Raw genomic sequence first — 24,240 nt, forward strand, 5'->3', positions numbered from 1 at the left:
GTGTCTGCCTACACTTCAGAAGGGATGGCGCGCTCGTCCATCACTGAAAACTTCCATGAAAAAAGGCACCGTAGGACACGTTGTACAGGTATATACAAACCGAAAACTAGAACAAAACTACACATTTTTCCTTCGGCAGCTTTTTTTGTTCTTTTTGTGTTTTTTTTTTTTAATACACACTTTGTAAATTGTAAACCTTCACTTGCAAAAAAATACAAATACACTGAGGCATTTTAGACAAAATATTTTCTTACTTATACAGATGCAATACTTAAAATATTCTCTTAAGTGCTCTTTCTCAATAAAGATTCTCAGATCCGTGTCTGCCTGCAGATACAAAATCGAGCCTTTAACGCAGTTTTATATTTTTAATATATCTTTTTTAGGTTTATATATATTTATTTTATATATATATATATTTATATATTTACAGCTCTGCCATATATTCCTTCACCTTTGGTTAAAAAAATTAAAGCCCTCTCTTTGATAACATACCGAAGTCTCTTCTTTTAAAAGAATGCACATTTACATACAAAAGAAACATCTGTCCCCGCAAAACATATACATTCCTCATTTTGCAGACCAAGTCAAGTCAAAACTTTTGCCTACTCCCCCACTTTGATATATAAAATGGTTTTGCTTTTTGCTGACATGGTTTGCCTTACACATAGGAGAAGAAGCAATATTATTTTCTTAATGTTTTATGGCAGTAGGGGAAGGGAAGCTGCCTTGGCCCCCCAACCCCCGCCCCTCCCCCCACCCCCACCCCAGCTATGATTTGCACTAGTGGATGAAAGAGGCACTACGTCATGGGATGAAAGTCGTAAAGTGTTACAGTATCCTTTGGGTAGATTCTGAGAAGGGACTCGAATGGAAAGCATCAACACTCCATGCTTCAGCAGGCTTTGGGGAGCTCCGGGGGCAGGTCGGTGGCAGACACGCGGTACTGCACCTTGGTGTTGGTGATGGCGCCATGCTTTTGGCGCAAGTGAAGACGCAGCTGGCTTTTGTGACGGAAATGCAGGTTGCACTTCTCACACTGAAGGAAAACCAGAGGCAAACCGTTAGCTGTCACCAACCCCAGGGATGTGTCATTGCCCGAAGACCCAGAGAAGGAGATCCTCCCTCAGAGAGATCTGGGCAGCTCATCCCTCTGGGAGGCCAGGTTGAGAATTCTGGCTCCAACTAAGCGATAAGGAAGTGTTGTGCAAATGCCCCTTCCCTCTTTTCCAAAGTGGGGAACTGTTGCTCCTGCTTTTCCCTAGCCAAGTGCCTCATTTCACTCCATGGGCCCTGGCTTCCCCTTCAGTAAAGGACTGAGTCGACACGCTCTGAAGGTCACTCTTCACCGGACACTGGTGCATCTAAACTTCCAGCAAATACTCATTGTAGTCTTACTGTGTGCCAGGACTATCCTGACACTTGAGCGAATTTTTTATCTGAACACAACTCCATGGAGAAGGTACTATTATCAGGCTCATTTATAGCTGAGGAAATAAGGGGATCATGAGAATTTTTTTAAAATTTAAAAAAATTAAAAATCAAAAAAATTTAAGAATTTAAAAAAATTTTTTTTTAAAAAAGAGGAGAACTAATTTGCCCAAGAACAAAAGGCAAGAGAGAAAACATTCATTCAGGGACTGTTAAATAAGTGGATAAAAATACCTCTATTTGCAGGTTTCCATCTGTGACACAGGTTAACCATTCATTGGTTCATTCTTGTGTCCATCACTACCTACAGTGAGGCCATACACCCACCCAAGTCAATGTCATCGATCATAGTGGTTTCCACGCTTGTAAACCACGGGACTCTCTTTTCAAGTTCAACAGAAACTCAAAAGGTAAAAGAGGCGGTGGGGTTGACTGAAAGAGCACAGTCTGGACACTGTTCATTCACCTAAGGCATCCTCATCCTTTTATAGAGAAAGAAAACTGTGGTCCCCTGAGAGAGGGTCATAGCTTGCCTATGGCCCTAAAAAGGGTCCTTCTCAGAGTCAGAAAAAGAAGCAGATACCCCAGCAGCCCACCAGTGTTTCTCCCCTCTGTAGCAGAGATCGGCTAACTATTTTTAACTGGGAAAGAGCTGGACAGTGAATATATCTCAATGACCACTTTGCCCCTGTGGTAGGAAAGTCCCCAGGGTTAATATGTAAGCAAATGAGCATGGCTGTGTCCCAATAAAACTTTGCTTAAGGTTTTAATTTTATGTAATTTGCACATGTCACAAAATGTTATTTCTCCATCTTATAGCCACTTAAAAATATGAAAACCATTCTTAGCTTATGAAATGTTCAAAAATTAGCCTGCAAATCAGATCTGGCTGAAACCCTCCTCCTGAACACTAGGATTCCAATGGCCCACTCATGGTACCCTGTTGTGCAGCTGGTCACCTGCTCCTTCTTATCATGGCCTTTTCCCTGTCTTTCTTTTTTTTCCTTATATCACCACACTTTTCTGAGTCTCCTCCCACTCTCATGGCTGCCCCTTCCCAAACACCGTAGGTCCTCTTAAGGAGACATCTCGCCCGGCACAGCGGCATACTGTGAGAACACTTAGTGTGGAATGAATGGATGACTCCAGAATCGATGTATCTACAGTCCGGACCTCTTTCCTAGGGCCCAGATCACCTGGCCCAATACCCCCACTTTACAGATGAGCAAAATGAGACCTAGCCAATGTCCAGCAGCATGTCTGACAACCAGTCCTAAAACAGATCTTACGACCATTAGTTCAGTGGTCATCCCCCACTGTGTGCTTGAGATTGGAGCAAACAGTTCTGCTGCCCGCCTCTCCCCCACCAGCCCTCCCCCAACCCTGCCCTGCCCAGGCCAGGTGACAGCCACAAGAGGCTCACATACATGGTAAGGTTTCTCTCCTGTATGGATTCGCAGGTGGCTCTTCAGAGTCTGAAGGTGCCGGAAACGGGTGCCACAGATTTCACAGGGATAGGGCTTCTCTCCAGTGTGGATGAGCACATGGGCACGGAGGTGGGCCACCTGAATGGCAAAGCGAAGCATGAGAGGCTCTGTTGGGGTGGGTTGTGGGCCCCCTTCCCTCACCACCCCCTGGAGTCCCTCATCAGCACACGGAGGCCGAGGGGTCTCTTCCCCGTGGCCCTGCTCACTTGTACAAATCTGGCTCCACACGTTTCGCATTTGTAGGGCTTCTCTCCAGAGTGAATTCGAGTATGGGTTTTCAGGTTGGCTGGCCGGTTGAACTGGGCTCCACAAATGTTACAACGATAGGGTTTCTCACCTATTCCCGAAAGAAAGGTAACAAAGAAAGCCATATTTGTTGGAGGTCTCCACAGTCCCGGGTCCCTGGATCTCAAAGCCACCTGCCCTTCCTGGGCCATCTCAGCTTTCTCTCCTTCGGAAGATGTCTGATAGAGGATGCAGGGGCCTGCCAGTTCCCGCCCTCGCCAAACACACACATACCACCACAGACTGCAGGTGGCCAGGATCAAGGAGCAGGCTGGGGCAGAGGGGACACAACACTGGGGGTGGGACAGGGAAGCAGGGAGGGAGGTTCCAGGAGGCCTTTGAAACAGCTATGTCATTAGGATGATCTAACTGCAGACTTGGATAAGTCACTCTCCTTCTCTGGACCTCAGTTTCCCTTTTTGGAATTTGAGGGGTGAATTTAGATGACATAGTAAGGCTCTTCTAGCTCTTCCCTTGGATTAGACTGATTCAGTAATCAAGCCATTCACCAGGAAGATACAATCAGGATGCTCTAGTTTCTCTTTTAGAACAACACATGCTTTTCCACTTTGTGGCAACAACAGCTGGATTCCATTTGCAAGAAGGTTGGGCCTGAGTCACAGTAGATGCTCAGGCTGGAGAAGCCAATAGAAGGCCTGAGCCTGCCTTCATGGAAAGTTTCTGGGATAATGGACACATTTACAGTACCAAGAGAGAGTCAACTTTGGCCAACAATCGGGTCATTAGAAGCTGCCTGGTAAAGAAAGGAATGTGAGTTGATAAGGAGCGAGCCCTGAGAGGAAATCAAGAGGCTTTTAATTTTCTTCTGAGGTGACAAAAACCCAATCTGCTTCCCCTTCCTGGTTCTTGCTGCTCCCCATGTGTGCTAGGATTAACACTTCTGCCCCAGCAATGGTAGAGAAGCAGGACAGAGCGTCTCCAAGAAAAGACAAAGAACCGAGGGAGTGGTTGGGTTGCGAAGCTAAACACAACAGGGTTAGGCCCACCTCCAGATCCGAACAGGGCTTGCTCCCTGCCTCAGCCCACCAGGGATCAAGGCTCCACGCTGATTTCTCTAGGGTCCTCCCCCCATTCCACCTGCAGGAACCCTGGCCAGCTGTGGCGGGGCGCAGTAGGGCCATACCCGTATGGACGGTCTTGTGGCTGGCGAGGTTGCCCTTGTAGCGGAACGAGGCCTGGCAGCGGTCACACTTGTAGGGTTTGTCACTGTGGGTCTGCAGTGTGTGTCTCTTGAGTGAGGCCTCCTCAGAGAAGCGGCAGTCACACTCATTGCAAAAGAAGGCCCCGTTCTCTGTTGGAGGTGGGGGGGATGCCACCGTTAGAATGCGGAAGGGAGGTAGGGCTCCAAGGCCACTCCCCTCTGCAGCTGCCTTCAGCACCACATGGAACCCCCAAGCTCCACCCACCCGATATTCGGGGTCTGTAGGCATTTTATCTTTCTGAGCATTTAGAGTCTCCATCATGGAGGAGAAAAGAGACAGAGTTGAATACTGAGGTGCAGAGGGGAAACTCAGACCAACAGCTACCCAAGAGGCCTATGCCAGCTTCAGGGAAGCTCAGCAGGGCTCCTCCTTCTTGAGAGAGCCCTGAGAACGGACTTTTCTTCTCGGTTCATGGTTTTATTTACATCCATATGCAGGAGCCCTCAAGCAAGATCCTGAGCCTTGCTAAGCCTATCTCCATCTCCGTCTTCAAATCAGGATAGTCAACCCCGGTTTGCACACCCAGAGGAGCGTATTGTAGGACACAAAGCGTTCTAGGAATGTGAGCTAGAAAATCCAACAGCACGTGGAGGCCGTTAAAGGAGGAAGTAAACAGATTCACCCTGTGCCTCTCTGCATTCCACGTCCCCCAAACACTTCTATGAGACTGGGAGAGCCAATAAGAACAGAAGTAGAAATGGCCCAGAGGGAAGGGACTAGATCCAGAGAAAAGGCAAATAGCCAGGGGGACAGACGGGGACAGTCCCTGCTCTCCAACTACATGTCTACAACCCTGTGCCAAATCTCACAGTATAAGTAACTGATTTTTCTCTTCTATGAGAACGTTTTGAAAATGACGAGTCATGGTGGCTCACCCCTGGTTAGGAATGACGGGGCTACCCTACTGCAGCCAGAGGGAAAAGACTGCCTTTTTTACCTAATAAAAACTGGAGATGCCAATCACAGAGTGTCCAAAACTTCAATTTAATAATTCAGTCCAGCTGACCTAATTCAGCTACCATTAACTGAGCACCTACTCCATGTTAGAAACTCTCTCAGACCTGAGGGAGATTCGGGAACAAGTAAGGCTGGCTGCTTGTCCTTACAGAAGGCAGGGGGAGCCAACACGGGTCAGTACGAGCAGCTAGGTCCTGAGCAACTAAGAAAGCTCTGGGACTTAGAGCCAGTCCCACAGACCACCTTGGCTGGAATGCCACTGAAGAGGCTGTTTGATCTTTCTCTGTTACCCCAGATTAACTCCAATACCTCTTTCCTTGTTCAGGTCAACCTGGTTCAAGAGGTCAAGCGTGGGGTGACAGCCTGGTGATTCTATGTGCCAGTGACCTTCTGGTCGGGGACGTCTCCCAATCAGGGACAACAGCGTAAGTGAAACGGAAATGCAAACCCCTGGGAGCAGAGGCAGGGGCCTTGCTTATCTCCGGGAAGGGACTCACCACAGCTGGAATCCGAATACTCAGACTGGGTCTCTCCTATCTCCTCCGGAAACGTGGGGCCGGCGGTATGGAGGCACATCTCTGCATGCTGCGGGGACTGAGAGCCGCAGGACGTGCACTTGGGGGGGTGCAAGTAGAGTGGGGAGTGGCTCTCACTGCTGCTGCGGGGGGAGCCCGTCAGGGACCTGTGGGCAGCAGGAAAGAGAGCGTCAGCAGCTGGAGAGGGTAACGCACTCCGCCTGGCCTGGAGGCTGCCCCCGCCTTCCTGGGCTCAAGGGAACCCAGAGGCCAGAGCTGGGCTGCCTCCCTCTGGATCTGGGGCCACAGAGTTATCCTTAAGCCCACTTCCAAAGAGGATATGCCCTGAGATCACTGGTGGGGTCGAACCAGACCAAAACCCCAGCCCAGGTCAATGTCTTCCCCTCGGTACTGCAGTCTGTTGGTCCACTCAGTCCAAAGTGAGTACGAGCTCACCCTGCCACCCTAAGACCAAAGAAGCTGCCCTTGGGGTTCCTGGAACGTTCTTCTACCACAGCTGGGAGTTCTCGCTCTTGCTACGACAAAGTACACCAAAGCTTACTATGCTTCCTTACTGAGGTCAATTCCATCAATGGGTGCTTACTCCACACCCCTACTGTACCCAGTATTCAGACAGAACAGAACATGGCCCCTGCATCCGTCAGAAGAAGTGGCCCCCGTGGGAGCCCCTGACCCCAGGCCCAGACTGCCTCTGAAAGCACCTGTTGACAATGTTATTGAGTCGGCTGGCCTGAGGGATGGTGGAGTCCTCCCCGCCGGCACTGAGCTTGGTTGGGGACTGGAGGTCAAGGCTCTCGGGCTCCATCGGTGGCTGGCAGGCTGGTGGGGCCGTGTAGGCTCGAGGGGAGAGGCGGCCCAGCTCGGCCTGCTCAGGCCCCTCCGGTTTGGCATTCTGGTTGAGGCTGTTGAGCACGATGAACTTGTATTTCTTCCAGTTGCAGGCTTTGGGGTCAGTGGGGCTCTTGGCTGGAGGCGAACCAGAGGTCTGGAGGATGCAAGCGTTCTTGCTACTGCAGGACTCCGTGGGCGAGTTGGGCTGGCAGTCGGACTTCTGGGGGCTCTGTGGACTGACCAGACCCTTGCGGTTCAGGGGCGCGCTGGGGGGCTCGAAATGCAAGGCGATCTCATCCTCTGAGGAGGGCCTCTCTTCCTCCTTGCCAGCCTTGTCACAGGGGAAGTATGGGGCACTCCGGGCCGAGGGGGCGGCAGGCTTGGGGCCTTCGGCCACACCATAGTGCATGTCACTGCGTGTCTCCTCTGGGGCCGCCTCCTTGGGTGAGTAGATGCTGCTGTGGCACACACCGGGAGAGATCTCCATGGCTGGCCGGCTGTAGTCACCGGGGATGGGCCTGACACTATCGCAGGGGTGGGCCCGCTCCTTAGGGAAGGGATTGGCCACCGGCATCCGGGCATCCCGCAGCTCTTCGTCAGAGAAGAGGAAGCTGCTGACAGGGAGGTGACTGTAGACGGGATAAGAGGCCGGCGGGGTGGACAGGCCACTGTACAGGCTGGGGGCGAAGGCTCTGCTTTCACACCCGGGGCCGTTCCTCAGCGGCAGGTTACTCTCCACCACCTCCCGACCCCGATAAGCCATGATGTCCTGGGGCATCAGCATCCGGCTGTTCAGAAACTCTTCACGGGGAGGCTTGAGGGCAGGCACCATCTCTGCTTCACTGCAGGAGAAAACAGAGAGGAGACACGGGCCTCCGAGTGAGAACTGGTGAACAGAGGACCTTCCGAGAGACTCTGGTGTACGTAGCCACATTTGTGCTTGGTCAGCCAGACATGAGGGCTGTGGCTTGGGAAGAGGGAAATTCTTGCAGTCACAAGGCTTTTATGCTAGAAATCTAACAAGCTGGGACACAGCGCGGGAGACTGGGCCCAGACAAGAGCAGCGAGTCAGCCACACAATGTGTGCCCGCTTAGACCTATGATCCCATGTTTAAGCCACATTCTGTGTATATGTGCGTGAATCTGTCATTCTTCAGATATTAGACAATGTAAAGCTTTCAAAGCCCTTATTTCATCCATGCAAAATCCTGCAAGGGAAGAAAGGCATTACTGTCTTCATTTTACACCCATGGAAATGGAGGCTCAGGGAAGGAAGAAGTTACACAATGCATGTTCAGAGGGTCACCGACGAACCGGTGCCCAGTGGGAGAAAGGACTCACCCTGCAAGCTGCCTAGAGGCTTGGGGGCAGCTTTCTTTGGAGGACAGGCAGCTGCCAGACCTGCTTTCCAATCCCAGCTGCGCCACTTAGTGGCGACGGGACCTGGAGCAAGTTACTTAACTGCTCTAAGCACCAGGCCTGACCCAGAGAAAGTACTCGAAAATGACTGCGATGATGACCTCGCTACCATTATCACCCGTAGGAGACAACGAGCTCTCGCTACACAGACTTGAAGGGACATTATGCGGGCAAAAAGTAGGTCAGCTCAACATGATCACAGTTAACAGAGCTAGAACCAATGAGCGAAGGTTAAGGGAGCCAGATTTCCACTCGCCATAAAGAGGAGCTTTCTAACAGTCTGAGGTAGACAGCAAGGCTCTGGGAACACTGGGTTCCTGGCTCCTGGAGGTGATCAAACAGAAGCTGGAAACACTTCTGTTTCAGAAGGGAGGCAATCATCCTAGAGCAGCTGAATCAAACACGCTAAAAAAAATCAAGTCCCGAGTTTCTGCTCCACTTAGCAAAGCGTTTTGCTTTTGGGGCTCTCAGGTCCCCCTCTCCACCCTCTGCCTGCCTTAAACGATGGGCATGTCTGACCAGCCCTCAAAGAGGGGATCAGACCCAGTGAACTCAATTTAAGTCCATAAATATCCTCTCTCGGAGGAACAGGGCAACACGAAAGATGAGGAAAGCAGCGCACAGTCTGGAAGGGGAACTAAGGCGCATATGTAAATCATTAGAATAGAAGTCGAAAGAACTGAAACACACATGCAAATAGTTAAAATGGGAGGAAGCTCTAACGGACAGGCAGGCGGCTCAGGGATACAGAGGAAGAGCTGAGGGAGGAAGACTGGCAATCGTAAAAACATCCACAGAGGAGCCGGCTTCCAAGCTTGGCCTGGCAGGATGGGTGGGAGGAAAGGGCCCATCCAAGGAATGGAAGAAAGCAAGAGGGGATTGAATGCATAGGGCATACCTGGATAGCAGTGCAAGAATTAAGAAGGCAGAAGTGTGCAAAAGCTAGCGGAACCATAGCCTGTGGCATATCGTAGAGGATACGTATGCATTACCAAGGATTTTAGGTGCCTTCCACTTCCAAGGGCTCTGCCCTCAGCAGCACCTCACCTGGCTTTGATGAACTTCCGGCAAGTGTCCACAACATGCTCCATCTGCAGGTACATGGCCGTGGCCATCACGGCCATGATGTTGCCCTCCCGCAGGTTGAGACGGGACGTGTACATGAAGTCCAAGAGAATACAGAACCCCTCAGGGTTGATCTCGGGATCCAGGTTGATCACACTCAGGTTACATTTGAGCTGGTCCGTGAAGATGCTATAAAACAGGCCACTGTAACACAAACACACGTGTCACAAGAACGGAGGAGACTGGCGGTCAATTACAGTCAGTGTCAAGGCTTGTCTCCTCTCCCCTGGGCCTCGCTCCAGAATTTCCACGGCAATTAATAATAACTGCCATTTACAGACGGCTTACTAAACGCCAGAGTCATTAAGCACTTTACATACATTATCCTGTGTTCCTCACAACCTTGCAAGGTAGACATTACCATTCTTCCCCTCTACACATGGGGGAACCCAGATCAGAAGGCAAATGATGTACTAAAAGTCACAGAAGCTATTTTCCTTATCATCTTAACCGCATGGATTACCAGAGTGAAATGTGCACTCATTTGCAGTAACCATTTTTAGTCTATAACTTTGAGATAAGCATTTCTCTTCCTATTCCAACACACAATCCTTATTTTTAAAATGCTATTGTCTGTTTTTAGAAACAACTTGGGTATCTACGACAAATAAATAAAATGGTGCCTATGTCTATAGTCTACTGATTTTCTGCAAGTCTGGAGACTTTCTCAAGATCAATATTCCTAGGAGAAAAAGTTAATCCTCAGGCTGTACATCCAGGGACCTTGTTGTCTGGTAGAGGAAAGAGGGCTCAATTACAAGTCAGGATTCAGGCTGGCATCTCAATTCTGCTTGTTCTGAATGGGTTGCCAGAAGTGAGCCTGGCTTTAGCCAGTAAGGAGCTGTGCAACCTTAGGTGAGATACTTAACCTCTCTGAACCCTGGTTTCTTTCCCTGCAAAGCAGGAACAACAGCGTCCATCCGACAGGGTCGTGCATGCCTGGCCCAGAGGAAGCACTAGGTTAGCATCTTCTATTACTTTTACATCTCCATAAACCTCTGTTCTTGCCACTGTTAAAACACAGGTGTTTGCTGTAGATGTTGGGTAAGCTCTCTCCTGGCAAAAGCGATCCCCGACTTTACATCAGCTCACCTATCTGTACCTTCGTTTTATTGTCTGTAAAAGGGAAGTAATTATGCCTCCGTAACACGGAAGGCTACTGCAGAGATCCAGGGAGATGAGGTAATATGAAGCAGCTCCAAAAACTCGAAATACTCGACCAATAGGAAGAATCGGCTGGCTCTTTCTCCCTAACTCTCACACACACACATAGCCTGAAACACCCATGGAAAGAGAGCCATGGGATAAAATACATGGTTACAGAATCAAAGGACAAAAGACTTCAAATTCCTTTGCTTCAAATACTGTAAAACCCCCTTTCACATCTCCTTTCTTCACTGGTTGACGGAAGTTATTCTCTGTGTTTGTCCCAAACACATCCTTTCTTGAGACAGTATGCCATTTCTGCTCCCTCTCTTCCCACAGAACAGAAACTCTTCTCTACCGTGTGTTCATTCACTTGCTTCCTGGGAGCCTACTCCTCCAGGCCACACGCTGGCAGTCTGGAGACAAACGAGACGTAATCCCAAACACAGCAAAAGGCCCACACGACCTGCCTGGCCACCTGCCCACACCACCGCTGCCCTCTTATATGTCCATCTTTCCTCTCCCCCCCCCTTACCTGCAGGCCATGAGGACTGTCTTATGGGCTCTGAACTGCTCACGGCTCACCACGATGACAACATCAGTCAAGATGTCACGGCTCCGGAGGCGATTAAGGTTGAGGAGAACGTCACTGGCATGGCGGGTGAACTGGATACAGCTGTCAGCCGGGGAGGCCATTTTGTCTTCACCTGGAAAGAAAGGGGTCAAAATCTCATGAGTTCTCCAGAACCCCATTCCTGCTTACCGGGGGGGAGGGGGTGAAGACAGACGGCGCAGCCTGCTAAGACATGGGCTGCACACCGAGGTGCTTGTGCTTGGTCTTGGACCAATTTGTGGGCCCATCCCTGTGCATTACTGTTCACATCTGTAAGATGGGGAAAAAAATCTTTCTCTAACAAGTTGGACTAGAAAGCCCTTTTGGGGACAGCAGTAGTGAATGAATATCTGTCGAGTGCTTTTCCCACATACCAAATACTCTGCCAAGCACGGAGAAGCAGTGAGTGTGTGACAGGGAGAGAAACCACGATTTAAAGGTTAGCCCGCCAGCTTTATCTTTTGCTAGCTGCGTGACTTGGGGCAGACTGTTCACTGTTTCTGGGCTTTGGTTTCCCTAAATGGGAGAAGTACTACCTATGTGGTTGTAAAATTTAGAGATCTGTGCCTGGTCCCTAGTAGGTTCTCAAAAATCGCAGTTATTCTCGTCAGGATCTCATTTCATTATCCCAGTCACCATCTGTTCTTCCTCCTTTAGGCTCTCGAATTGTCTGAATGTACTCCAAGCTCCTAGCACACTGCTGGTGCATAGTAGGTGACTACATTGGCTCTGAACTCCAAAATGAGTGAGGGAAGGAATGATCGTACAACAGTTAAGATAGTCTTACACAGGGGTAAATGGGTGAGGGAGAGGGAATCGGCTATCCTTTATCTCCACTAACGAAAAGTGGCCAAGTTCACGGCAACACATGTATCAGCAAAGTCAAAGAAACAGTTTGTCCACAAAAGTTTAAAGCATATAATTAGATTTACTTACCCAACGCCTTGATTCACAGTCCAAAATTTTGCTTAAAATCTGCAGGGAAGGGAAAAAAGCAAACAGAAATTGATTCCATGAATGTTAGATTGTCCACTATGGTCTTATTTTAGGACACACGTACTTAGTTTTACTTTGATAGCTGCAGCCTGCCAGCTGGAGCGGCTTTACCACAAGCTAGCAAACATTTTTCCAGCTCTACTCTTACAGAAACAACAGGCACCCGAAGCTATGCGATAATCATATTTTTGCCCTGAGCACTGGGAAGACAACTGCATACATTAATCATAGGTACATATACACATAGAGTTCCTTTGTCAAAGTAGAAGATGTAAGCCATCCAAAGGCCATTTGTGTTTATGGGACAGAAAAATATAAGAAAAGTGGTTTTTCAGTAGTAATGAGAATGATCCTTTGGGGGCCCAAGAACTCTGAACAATCTCCAAAACCTGCTAAAATATTATCTTTAGAGTTTAAAAATGATTTCTCAAGGTCTACTGGAGTCAATACACTTATCCCTGTTTCACTGCTGATGAAACGGAAGCTCAGCGATTTAAGTGGCTTGGGTAGGACAAAAAGTCAGGCAGTAATTCCTGACTGTCTGATCTTTTAAGACTAAATACAGGATCTGTAGAATACACCCAGAGATGGTGTGACTATGCTTTCCTTGAATATCTTTATCTTTTCCAAAGTTTCCTCTTCTTTTCCTCTGGGGTTGAAGACCAGATATAGGGCTACACACTTCCAAGCTTGTGCTCCCCCTACTGGTCAAAGAGTTAGCTGCGTGCTTTAGCTAAGAACTGGCCCAGTAGCACTCATGACATATGTACCTGTTCCAAATTGGTTTCTCTAAAGCATAATGATTTTAAAGTACAGGTGTAAGACTCTCACTTATGATCACATGTGGGTTACAAAACAAAACAATATCTGAATCCTCTTCCACTTCCCCCATCCATTTTTTTTCCCCCCTAAGCACAGCCCTTAAGAGCTATTTTCCGGGTAAAGGGGCCTGAGGCCAGGGAGGTCACGTTGGGCCACATAAATGGTTAGTGGCCTGGGCCAAGGTGTTCTGGCTCAAATTCCTGTCCCTTCTCCAAATCAGCCTACGTGCTGTAGAACATGCAAGACAGCACCCTAATGTGGGTGAATCTCATTTTTAAGTTCCTTCCCCCACACAAACACTTTGCCCCCATTCCAGGCTGCTGAATCTTACCAAATGAGCACTCTAAAATGAGAGGTTTCCTTGAGTCTGTAACCAAACATTCTGACATTTCTCTGTGGTCCCAAGTGCCAGTCACTCAATCCCATCGGCTTCAGGGTTAGTGTGTGCATGTGAGTGAGTGAGGATGAGGGAAGGGAATGGGGGAAGGGAGAGGACAGGAAGAGATGAAAGAACCTATTTCCTCCTCTCCCATCCTAACTCAAGATGGGCAAAGAGAGATACACTAGATCGGTCCTAACCAAAGTTCAGTGATTGTTGCCGTTGAAAAAGAAGGCTAAAGACACACTTGAGTTTCATTTATAAACCATCTCCTCCTCCCCCATGAAAGACATCCCTGAACACTTCTGAAACACCTAAGGATGTCCTTCAGCCAGCTTCAACCACCAGCTTGCTTGTGAATTCCCAGTCACAGACTTTGGAATCACTGGAAGCCCAGATTTGCAATTTCACCTTGGCAAGTGGCAAAATGACTCACTCCATATGTAGACTGAAACAAACAAACAAAACATTCGCCATTCCCAGGGGTCCACTTGTCAGCCTGGCCCTGGGGTTGGGCCATCTCTATCCTCTGCCTCTGCCCAGCTTGGTCAAAAACAAATGCACACACACTGAGGCCGACATCCCTATTAAATCCACTCTTTCTTCCACCAGCTCTAGCTTGGGATGCCCCATAGCTAGTGAACCTGTGTTATGGTGGATGTGGGAAGCCGTGTCTCCCTCCGGAAGCTCCAAGTGTGGAAGCACCTAGCAGCCGCTTTGCTTCTTACCGGCCAACTGGCCCTTTCCCATCTGTTACTGTATGGGATCCTTGTAACAGCCCTGATTAACTGAAAAGGTCACTGAGGCTCCACCAGACAAGCCTCGTCCAATACTGGAAGCTAATCTTCAGCAAAGTCCTGGACAAACTCTGTTGCCTAGCTCCAGCCATCCCACTGATGCTACACGCAATACTCATAACACAAAACAACTGCCAAGAGAGCAGGGCTGTTGAAGAGAAAACTGAACTGCAAGGGCCCGGACCCCAACTCTCTGGACCCCAGTCCTGCCCCCAGCCGCAGTGACCACCAAGCCAGACCTCAACTTGGTCTTTCCACCCACACGCTTTCTCTCTTCTGCCTTTTCAAACTTTCTGGATTTGCAATTTGGCATCTTGAGGAGAAGGCAGATTTTTAAAAGGAGTTGGAGAAGAAAGAAAGAGGGACCCTTTCCTTTAAAATTTTTTTTTAAAAAAAGAAAGGAAAAAGGGCAGAGAGAGAAGAGAAGACAGCAGAAGAGGAAGACGGAGAGACAAGAGAGGAGGTGAGAGAAGGACAAGAGGCGAGGTTAAGAGCGAGAGCGAGAGTGAGCCACTACTAAAGGCTTCATCCATTCTTTCCCCAGTCCCTGGCTTCTCCACTCGGCGGCCACTAAGCAGCCCTTTCCTGGCGCGCGCACACAGGGACACAAACCCGAATCCTGCGCTCCGCCGCAAGCCCGGGCTACATTGCCCACCCCGACCTTACCGTACCTGCCCGCCAGGCACCGCCCACCCCCGGGCGTTCTGCTGGCACCGCTGCCCATCTGCCGCGAAGCCCCCGCGGGCGCGTCGGAGGCCCCGTGGTGAGATCGTGTCAGCCCTTAATTTAGTTACATTCAAATAAAACGTTTCGTGCACTTCGGTAGCTAACATTGTGTGTGCTCTTTTTTTTTTTTTTTTTTTTTTTCCTGTTACGCCGTCAAGGCAGGGGGTAGTGAGGGGAATGGCACAGCCCTCTCATTCCCGGAATGTAGTCGATCTCAGCTCAACGGATTTCACAGAACACTCTCTGCCTATCACCGGCTCCAACGAGAAGTAACTTTCCAGGAAGCTGCCGGCCCCCGACGGCCGCCAGGATCGCCGCCTGCGCCGCCAGGGCCGCCGGGGATTCACCCGGGGAGGGGGGGCCGCCCCGGGAGGCTCGCGGGGAATAGGCGCACTTTCCTCTAAATCCCTCGCCCGCGCCCGGCCCAGGACTCTGAGTTCACCCGGTCCAGCCCTTCCCCAGAAGTTTTATAAATGGGGAAAGTCGCACAAGTTAGTAGCAGAGTCAGTCTAGAACCCAGGAATTCGGGTCCAATCTGAGATTTTATAACTTCAAATTGCCCAATTCTGGCCTTTGTTTGCCCGGTGCGTCATTTATTTATTTTTGCTTTTTGCTTGCCTCCGCCCCCTTTAAGAGGATGGTTACGCCAGGCATCAAGGTCAAAAAGATGGGAGTTCATAGGACTGAGGGTCTCCATCCTGCGCGCGCCAGACGACTTGTAGGAAAACCAAACAGAAAGCCCCTTCCGCTACGTTGGCAAATAGGGGAACCCTGCTAGGCTCGGTTTCCGCCCCACTCTTTAGAATAGGAGCTGCAAGGCCGAACCTTGCCAGATTTCGGGATTTCGGAATCCGATTTCTCCGAAACCGTAGAGACGCAGTTAGGATTCCGCAGAGACCGGGGCGCTGACCCCAGCGCGCGCACGAGAGCGCTCCAAGGTTGGCTTGCTTTCTCTTGGGCCTTCCTCAGAAGTATAAACCCTGGGCGCGTTCTCCTAACTGGTCCTAGTAGTGGGTTCCGAGAGGGCTTTTTCGGGGCTGGGGTTTCGAAAGACGCAGTACGTAAGGCCGCAGTCCAGTCCTAAAACTGGCGGGTGGCGTCACACTGCGCCGCGCATCCCATCAGCAGCGGAGGCGGGGTCAGGGCGGTTGGTAAAGACTGGGCCTCCTCCGCCTCATAAAGCCCTACCTTGAGACTTTCTCATCCCTTCGCCCGGTGGAATTAAGGGGAAAGCGAAGGTTGAAATTTAATATGGAATGGGGTGAGTATCTAGGAAGGGAAGTGAAAATTAAGTACACGCGCTTATTGGAAATTAGGATTCCCGTGGTTCCGGGAGCTCAAACCTAATCATGTCCTACCGCTGCTAAACACTAGAGAGAGCCCTCCATCAAGGCTTGAAACCAACAACCCCCATGTAGCTCCGCCTCTCCTTCCCATTGACCTACTTTAGACACTGTCTCCAGATTTGGAGAATACCTCTCGCACCCACCCCCCCACCCGCCCCTTTTCTAATCCCACCGGCCCCTGGATTATTGGTAATCTAATAACTCCAATAACTCGCCGAGAAATCCGAAGGAGAATCTTGAAGCGCAAAGCACTGTTCAGGGGCAGGATCTAGGAATTTTGATAAGGCTGGAGCTGCCCTAGTGAAACCAGCATCAGGGCTCCTCCAGGAGCGCTCCCTTTCTGCGCAGCGGCTCAGCTAACTAGCCGCTCCAGTTTAGCCACGGTGGTCCAGCAGTAGGGGGTGGGGTTAAACCGCGCCTCTGTTTTTGCTTTAAGAGTGAAACACTCTTCGCTCTCTTGACGGGGAGGGGGGCGGAAGGGCCGAGGAGACAATAATGAAAGCGAATTTGATAACACGGTAGGCTCGGCAGTCGCTTTGGGTGACCGAGGTGTTCGGGGACATTATGTCCTAACTTTATTTCTATCACGTTTCCTGCCAACAGCGCTCTTTCAAGCCTGCAAGCTTCTAGGAAATGTAATAAAATAGAGGGATGTGTTTTATCATCCAGATCTGAAGAGGAGCTGCTGAAGGGACGCTCCCCATGCGCCCAGCTCGCGACAGCCTTCCAGAAAGAGCCGGCAGACAATGCCAGCAAACCGCGTCCCCGAGCAAAGATATCTCGGCCATCCAGGCTGGACTGGGCTCAGCCTTTGCAAAAAGGCTTCCGGGGGAGGGGAGCGGCATGATGTCCCCAAGCAAACAATGCCTTTAAAAATCCGATCTGGACAAAAGTCAGCCAAGGTCTTTATTCACGTTAATGAAGATGGAAGGCACTAACTGTCCTTGGAAAGCGATGAGTCAAACTTGACCGCTCTTCAAACACATCCCCAGATTCGTTTCCAACCCGAACAGAGGCGCGTTTCTCCAACGCGGCCTCGGACTGCTCCCGCTGTGGGAGAGGCTGAACTCGATTCCTTCAGACCAGGGCGGTGGAGACGGCATCTCCCGCGAGTGGGCGCGCCGGCGGCCGTCGCTAGGGGTCGCCGGTACCCCTATGCGCCTTTGCCACCTTAAGTTTTGAACTCCGAGAAAATAAAACTTTGCTTGATAAGCAGCTATTGTGGCTCAAATTCTATTAGGACTACACCCTGCCTGTCCACATGAACCCCCCATCCCCGACACACACACACACACACACACTCTGCCCAAGCCACTAAGCAGTCTGGAAGAAAGGGGAAGATGGTGATTCAGAATCCGAATGCGAGCCTAGGGACTGGGACTTAGTCACCCACTAACACAGGCACACTCCTCAAGATCTGGGACCCCCCCACCCCCGAGCACTGCGGTAGACTTCCCTTATCTGTCACTGAAAATCTTATGCTGTACTTTCTACAACTCCTCCAAGACATCTGGGGTACTGTTTCCAGCTATGATGACCTGAGACATTAAAGCCATGGGTCTCTCTTACTGCTGCTCCTTTCTCTTAGATACTTCAAAGGAGCAGAGATAAACTTGCCTTTGACTTTAAGTCACTGACTTGGAATTCAGAAGTTAAAACTCTGTTCCTGGTTAGGGTTCTAACTCACCAGCAACAGGCGCCCCGCCTCTCATGAGGCCGCTTGTTTTCTCAACTGTCCGACAGTTTTATGTCCTAGAGCCTCCATGCGTCTCTCCACTACCCACTTCACCCAGGGAGACGCCACAGCGACAGAAAGCGTGTTCAAAACGGTTTATCTTATTATCTTATTCTCTTAGTGGAGGCAGATTCCACTCGCTGAGCGACGGTGGGCAGGGCAAACATATGAAGACTTCCGAATTGTCATCTACCTTTCCAAAATTTTGGAGGTCAGATGTCATCCTCATTGGATGTTGCCCTCTTCTGTCAGTCCTAGCACCTGGTAGGGATACTTGGAGACCTGAAGGTGACAGGGTCGGTCCGCCGCCCTAGGCGGGGCACTCGGCTACGATTTACCACTAGGTGGCAGACTCGGTCCGTTCGAAAATCACCGCGCAGCCACAGCCTTCCACAACCGACTGCCCCCCACCCCCACTTTTTTTTTTTTTTTTCTTTAATCTGTTAGCGGGAGGAGGTTGCTTCTATAAGCAACGCTGCAAAGCATTTAATTTAGTGGATGTAATTCCGTTCTTCCCGATGCTCACTCCTCTAGCAACAACCACAACGCGGTCTCTGGAGCTGCGTTCACGTATTATACGTTGGTTTTTCCAGTCCCAAAGGCTGAATGTATTAGAAGGGAAGGAAAGGGTGCGCTTGTCTTCAAAAAGCAGAACGGAACTCGAAGGTGTTAGGCGAGCTTCTTGCCAAACACTGGTCCAACAGCAAAGAAAGTCGGGAATAAACTCCTGATCCCCATGGAGAAGAGGGGTCCTGGAGGCCAAGGGCAGGGTTCTACCCAGGCTTACAGCGCTCAGTAAAGGCGGGGGGGGGGCGGGGAGTGGGAGGGGGTGAGTTTGGTCTTTTGGCGGGGCTGCTGCTCACAGACCCGGAGGCGGGGAGGACTGGGAAGAACCATTCCTGGCTTCCAACGGGGCGAAGAGAAAGGGGCCGGCTTCGCCACAACACAGAACCCTCGTTCGGATCACTGCGGCGGCATTCCCACTTGTTGCGCAGTGCAGAAAGCCGGCACGCGCCACAGTACTTCGACTCCCAGAAGGCTCCAAAGCCAGCTACAGACCAGCTTACCATTGCCCCCACGTCATCCACAAACCTCCGTCCCCAACCCAGCTGCCATAGACGCGACCATCACCGCCGGCAAAGCTACAGGACTTCCAATCACTGGTTGGTTTTTACACCAAGACATTCTTCCTTATCTCAGTGTCAGAATGGCAACAGAATTCAGGTGCTCTGAGAAGTCAAGTCCAAGGGGGAAGGAGGCTACCTCCATCTGGAGAACTCACCTACTTAAAGCCTACTAGGCAGCACCCCCCACCCCCGCGCGCGCGCGCGCGCACACACACACACACACACACACACATATCCACACATATAGGAACTTCTTTGCCTCTTAGGACACTATCCTAGCTGGAAAGCAACACTTTCCCGCCCCATTTGAGAAATCAACTACAAAGTCCTGTTTTAAAAGTTGGCTTTATCTCCCCTTTCTAAAGAAAAAAAAATTCCTCCTAAGGTCATTTCACAATGTTTTTCAAATATTTGACTTTTGCAAACAGAGAGTTTCACCCACCAAGGGGTGGCGCTGCCGCACTACCTCCTCTGAATCTCTTCAAGTTTTTCACAATCCAGCGGGTTGTGAGTGTGGCTACCGGGCAGGGGAGAGAGGGAAGGAAGGATTTTGACATCTAGTCCTGGCTACCATTTACTCAACCAATAACTGGAACTCTTTAAGGCTCAGGAAACGACAGCTTAAGAGTTAGAGTCCCATCCCTGTCCAGCAAACCCAGAATAAACTGGAGAATCTTTTCAAGAAAGCATGGGGTAAAACCCTGCACAAGTGAGCACAGAAGAAAAGGCCAACTGGAGAATTCCCACTTCTGGCTTCCTTCTCTTCAGGCTCCCCAGTTTACCAACAGCTTCTGGCCTTACCAACAGCAGACCCTTAAGATAAGCCAATGCTTGGGCCTGCAGTATTGGAAAGTCTTCCAAATAGGATATTGGAAACTTCTATTTATAAGTGGGGGGAGGAGGAAATATTTCCCATCTACAGGTTTCTATTTCAGCCTGAGGACCCAACTGGAGTCATTTTAGCAAGGGAATGCCCATCTCCTGGCGCCCTTCCTTCCATTTCCTTCTGCCCCAGAGACAATATTCTTTCTCCTTAACCAAAAAAAAAGGTATATATTTTAAAGCAAGAATGTGATTTCACCTCATTCCTTTGAGCTCATGTTTGCTACCTCCAGGAATAGCGTGTGGACTAGGGCCAGATGAACTTCAACTTGGGCTGCAGATTTACGAGGTTCTGTTCCAGTGCCAAAGGCTCTTGGTAGTAAATAGTGAGCAAAATAGATACCTGTCTCCTGACAGATCTTGCCGGCCCCCCCTCTTATTTTTTTTAAGTTATTTATTAAAACCACACACACCTTGCAAAGAAAAGGGAAACTGGCAGTCTCTGTAGAGGAAGCCAGTGGCATCGCTCAGAGCCACAAACTGTATTTCTAAACAGCCCTTTCCCTGGTTCCCTCTGTCCTGCCCCAGTTTTTTGGCTTTTTTTTTTTTTTTTTTGACAGGAAAAAAAAAAAGCATCTATTGATACTTTTCTTAAAAAAAAAAAAAAAAGTAAAGAGCCACAACATTTTCCTCCTGGAAACTATAAACTGAATGGAAAAAAAAATCCACAGAAGATTAAATCAGTTTCCTGTGGCTGCTGGTGGGGGGCGGGTAGATGACCAGCTCTCTCTCTCTCTGTGATGGACAGGGACCCAGTAACAGCTCTGGACTTTCCATACCCTATTTGGGGTTCTTGTCCAGGTTCAGTTGCTGGACCCCTACCACCAACTCTTAACCACTGCAAAAAGGGGCACCCCATTAAAGGGGTCTTTTTCATTCCTTTTTCTTTTTTTTTTTTAATCTATTGGGTTGTGTTTTTGTTTTCCGTGGAGTAGCTTCGAAACTCATTATTGTAACACTAGATCCATTTTTCGCCAGAGTTCCAATAACACGCATCATAAAGGCAATGCAATCCACAGTTCTCAAGACACTGACCACGGTCACTACCTCTCGCAGCGGGGTGGCCCCTAGCTCCCGCTGCCCAAGAGCGAAGCTCATTTCCGAGGATCCAACTCCCCACCCGCTCCCGCCCCGGGCCGCCGCCGCCGCCGCCTTCCCCCATTCTTACTCCCTCGAGGAGAGCCACAGGTTGCAAATCCAACCAACCTCGCAAAACGTTTTTGCAAAATCACTCACAAAGATCTCCCTTTCTCGCCCGCGCCCCCTCCTCCCTTGCCGGGTCCCTCATCCAGGGCCACAGCGTGCCCTTCTCTCCTCCCGGGTCTTGCACGTAGGAACGCGGGCTGGGGCTGTTTTTCCCCTAGCCCCTTGCAAGGACCTCGGGAACCTGAAGCCTGACGTCGTCTACTCTCCGGTCTGCAGTTGTCTTTTTACAAAGCTCGCACCATGGGAAAAAATAAAACAAAATTAGGAGAGGCGGGGGAACAGCCATTGGGAGCTAACACCGAGTCACGCAGCGCCCAAAACACAAACACCGCGACCGCCAGAAATCCCGCCACCTTCCCGCTCGGCTGGGCCGTCCTGTGAAGGTTCCCAGAGTCCCCGCACGCTAAACAGCACCGCAGGTGCAAACGCGCACCCCTTTGCCACCCACCCCCCAAATCCCTGTCCCGCCACCAGTCTCTCCCCTCAGGATGAGGAGAGGGAGCGCGCGGGGGTTCCCGACTCCCTTGACTGCAACCAAGAAAGAATAATTTTCAAAGTATTCAACATCCCCGCCCCCAGGCAAGCTAAACCTCCCCCAAAACACAGGGTAAGGGGACACCAAAGGGGTCCACCAAAGGGGACACCAGAACACTCGGATCTCGTTAGGAAGACCGCGGATCTAAAAGGAAATAGTAGAAACGATACTTCAACTGGGCTTAAGGGGGAGGAGGGGGGAGAAAAACAAAACCCGAGGAGTTCGCTTGCATTTTTCCTCCCAAATCTCGGCTCGGAGGCAGGGAATCTAGAGGAGCGAGGCCGGTGGAAGGGAGCCAGCGGGGCGAGCGAGCGGGCAGCCTCCCTCCTCGCCTCCCGGAGTCACCAAGAAGGACGGGAGAGGAGAAGGAAGGAGAGGCGAGGGAAAGGAGGAGGGAGGGAGGGAAGAGGAGGCAGGAGCGAGGGAGCGAGGAAGGCAGTTTGCAAGCGAGAAAAGAGGGAAAAAACACAGCCGCCCGAATCCAGCGAGATCACAAGCCGTACGCAAGCAGCAGCAGAAAGAGCGAGAGCGCGAGCGCGCGTCCTCTCCGTCGTCTGGGGCCAGACAGCCCCCAGACTTGCCCGGAGCACCCCCCGAACACTGTCTCGTCCTCTCGGCTCCGGCCGCCCCCTAATTCCCCTCCTTCCTCTCCTCCACCTCCTTTTCCAAAACCAAAACAACACAAGGGAGGGTGGCAAAAGCCTCCCCAAACCGGCCGATTCACTCAAAGACAACAAGAATAAAATAACAAATATATAAAAATCTATATCCTAGAGTGGGAGAGACGTGGGACTAATCTTCGGCATTTATTTTAACACCTGACAGCTAGAATAAATAAATATATACATTTATATCAATAGATACACATAGGAAACTTGGAGCCAAAGCATTTGGCAAGAGCGGAAAAAAAAAGAATTAAAAGGTAAAATAATGATCATGAGCAGCGGCGGCGGCAGCGGCACCAGCGGCACCAGCGGCGGCGGCGGCAGCAGCAGCAGCGGCAGCAGCAACAGCAATAATCACCTGGTGTCCGGCCTTTCCTAGAAACTTCTTGCATCACCACTTCTAAGAACCCCAGTTCTAAGAATCAACAGAGCTCAATTCTCGGAATTTGAGCTGCGGACTTTACCACTGCTACGAGGCAGGGGAGGACTCGGTGTCAGCTCTCCGGGACTTTTGCCTCTCTTAGCCCATGGAAAGCCCTCAAAGCCACAATATTTTTCCAGTTCCCAGAAGATTTCGAGGTCCTCAGCTGCGGAGCGTCTCGGATTCGGAGGTTCCGGTTCGAGGCTCGAGGGGCCAGACGGCGTCCCTCCCTCCCGGGGCCCCGCACGATGGTACAGTCTGCTCCGCCAGCGTCACGTGGGCGCCCCCTCTGTGACGTCGGCGTCTTCGCTGTAGCAAAGCTCGGCCTCTGGAATTCTGAGAACTAATTTGCTATTCGGTGACATAAGAGGGGGAGTGCGCTTTGCTTTCCCGGGGTCTGGGGCTAATTCCTCCTCTCTTACCCATAAACTCAGCTACTCGAGCTAAATACACAAAAGGGAGAGAGAGGTTCGACCCGTTGGAAAAAGTCTGTTATATATAGTAGCTTTAGAGGCGAGTAAGAGAAAAAAACAATAAACACCACAGCTCTTTCCAGCTAGAATATTAGGCACCACGAGAAAAATATTTGCCAAGCAGTTTTCGGTGGGTTCATTTGCTTTATTTTATTTGGGACGTCTTTCGGTTTTCTTTTGTTGTTTTTTTTCCTTGTTGATGTGGTGGCTTGGGATTTTTTTTTTCCTTTTTTTGGTGGTTGTATTTTGATGATTTTCGGATTTTTTTCTTCTTCTGATTTTTGCCTTTTGCAAGTTTGTGGTGTTACGTAAATACTAGGATCCCGCGTCGGTTGGATTTTGTTTTGTGTGTGTGTGCTTCCCACCCCCACTTTCTAATCGCTCAAGCGCTTTAAAGAAGATGTGTTATTTTAATATTGAGACTATTGAGAGCGGCTTCAATTTTTGATCGCATGTAACAATCCCAACCCCCACTTTTTTTGGGGGGGGGTGCAATTTTCTTTTTCCCTTGGACTTTTTTTTCTTTTTTTTTACTGAGAGGAGGCTCTCCTGCACTTGAGGGACATGTTCAAAGGATTTGTTTTGGTTTGGTTTATTTCTTTCCAGGACAGCAAGTGGTGGGTTTACTCTTTCTGTTATTGTTGACTGTTCGGACATTTCTTGTTGAAAGAAACGTGTGTGTGTTTGGGTATGTGTACGCGTGTGTTCTACCAAATTAGGTGAACCAAATACATGTTTGTGTTTTGCTTTTTCTTAAGGTCTCGATCCCCCGCGCTCCCCCCCACGCCCGGCTCGTTTCAAGGTCGTTGTAAAAAAATCTCTTCTGTCTGTGTTTAAGAGATCAGCCGGAGGGAATTCTAAAGGCCTGCCGTGCCAGTATCACAGATACTGCGTGTGTTTAGAACAGCCTGTGCTACAACTACAGCGCGCGGCACGCAGCACAGGCTCCTTAGCTCCCGAGCTCACTTGGGAGGAGGAGGAGGATAAGTGGGGGGAACTCTTTCTTTTCTTTCTTTCTTCCTTCTTTCCTTTCTTTTTAAAGGCAAATGCAGTGCGGAATCATTTCACTGCGGGCCT

General features: G+C 50.1%; 1 protein-coding gene across 3 annotated transcripts; it reads right to left on the minus strand.

Moving 5' to 3' along the window:
• Window positions 1-745: 745 nt before the first annotated feature.
• Window positions 746-22,699, minus strand: BCL6 (BCL6 transcription repressor). Of its 3 annotated transcripts, none has more exons than XM_044251969.1 (10): window positions 22,628-22,699; window positions 11,990-12,028; window positions 10,976-11,147; window positions 9,217-9,438; window positions 6,621-7,592; window positions 5,881-6,065; window positions 4,348-4,515; window positions 3,125-3,255; window positions 2,859-2,996; window positions 746-1,039 (listed from the first exon to the last, which is right to left on the minus strand). In XM_044251969.1, exons 3-10 carry the CDS (start codon window positions 11,134-11,136, stop codon window positions 896-898), a joined length of 2,121 nt encoding a protein of 706 aa, XP_044107904.1. In that variant the 5' UTR covers window positions 11,137-11,147; window positions 11,990-12,028; window positions 22,628-22,699; the 3' UTR covers window positions 746-895. The 3 variants fall into 3 exon arrangements, with proteins under 3 accessions (XP_044107904.1, XP_044107905.1, XP_044107906.1); XM_044251970.1 differs by lacking the exon at window positions 22,628-22,699 and adding an exon at window positions 13,203-14,416; XM_044251971.1 differs by lacking the exon at window positions 4,348-4,515.
• Window positions 22,700-24,240: the final 1,541 nt, after the last annotated feature.

The sequence above is a fragment of the Neovison vison genome, chromosome 6, assembly GCF_020171115.1.
Source record: "Neovison vison isolate M4711 chromosome 6, ASM_NN_V1, whole genome shotgun sequence".
Taxonomy (NCBI): Eukaryota; Metazoa; Chordata; class Mammalia; order Carnivora; family Mustelidae; genus Neogale; species Neogale vison.

What these genes read in the sequence shown, in the direction of transcription:
- BCL6 (XM_044251969.1), bottom strand. Translation starts at nt 11,136, where the DNA reads ATGGCCTCCCCGGCTGACAGCTGTATCCAGTTCACCCGCCATGCCAGT. An exon ending in ACAGTCCTCATGGCCTGCAG is followed by an intron (nt 9,439 to 10,975) that starts GTAAGGGGGGGG and finishes TTTGTGTTACAG; the next exon opens with TGGCCTGTTTTATAGCATCT. An exon ending in CGGAAGTTCATCAAAGCCAG is followed by an intron (nt 7,593 to 9,216) that starts GTGAGGTGCTGC and finishes TTTCTCCTGCAG; the next exon opens with TGAAGCAGAGATGGTGCCTG.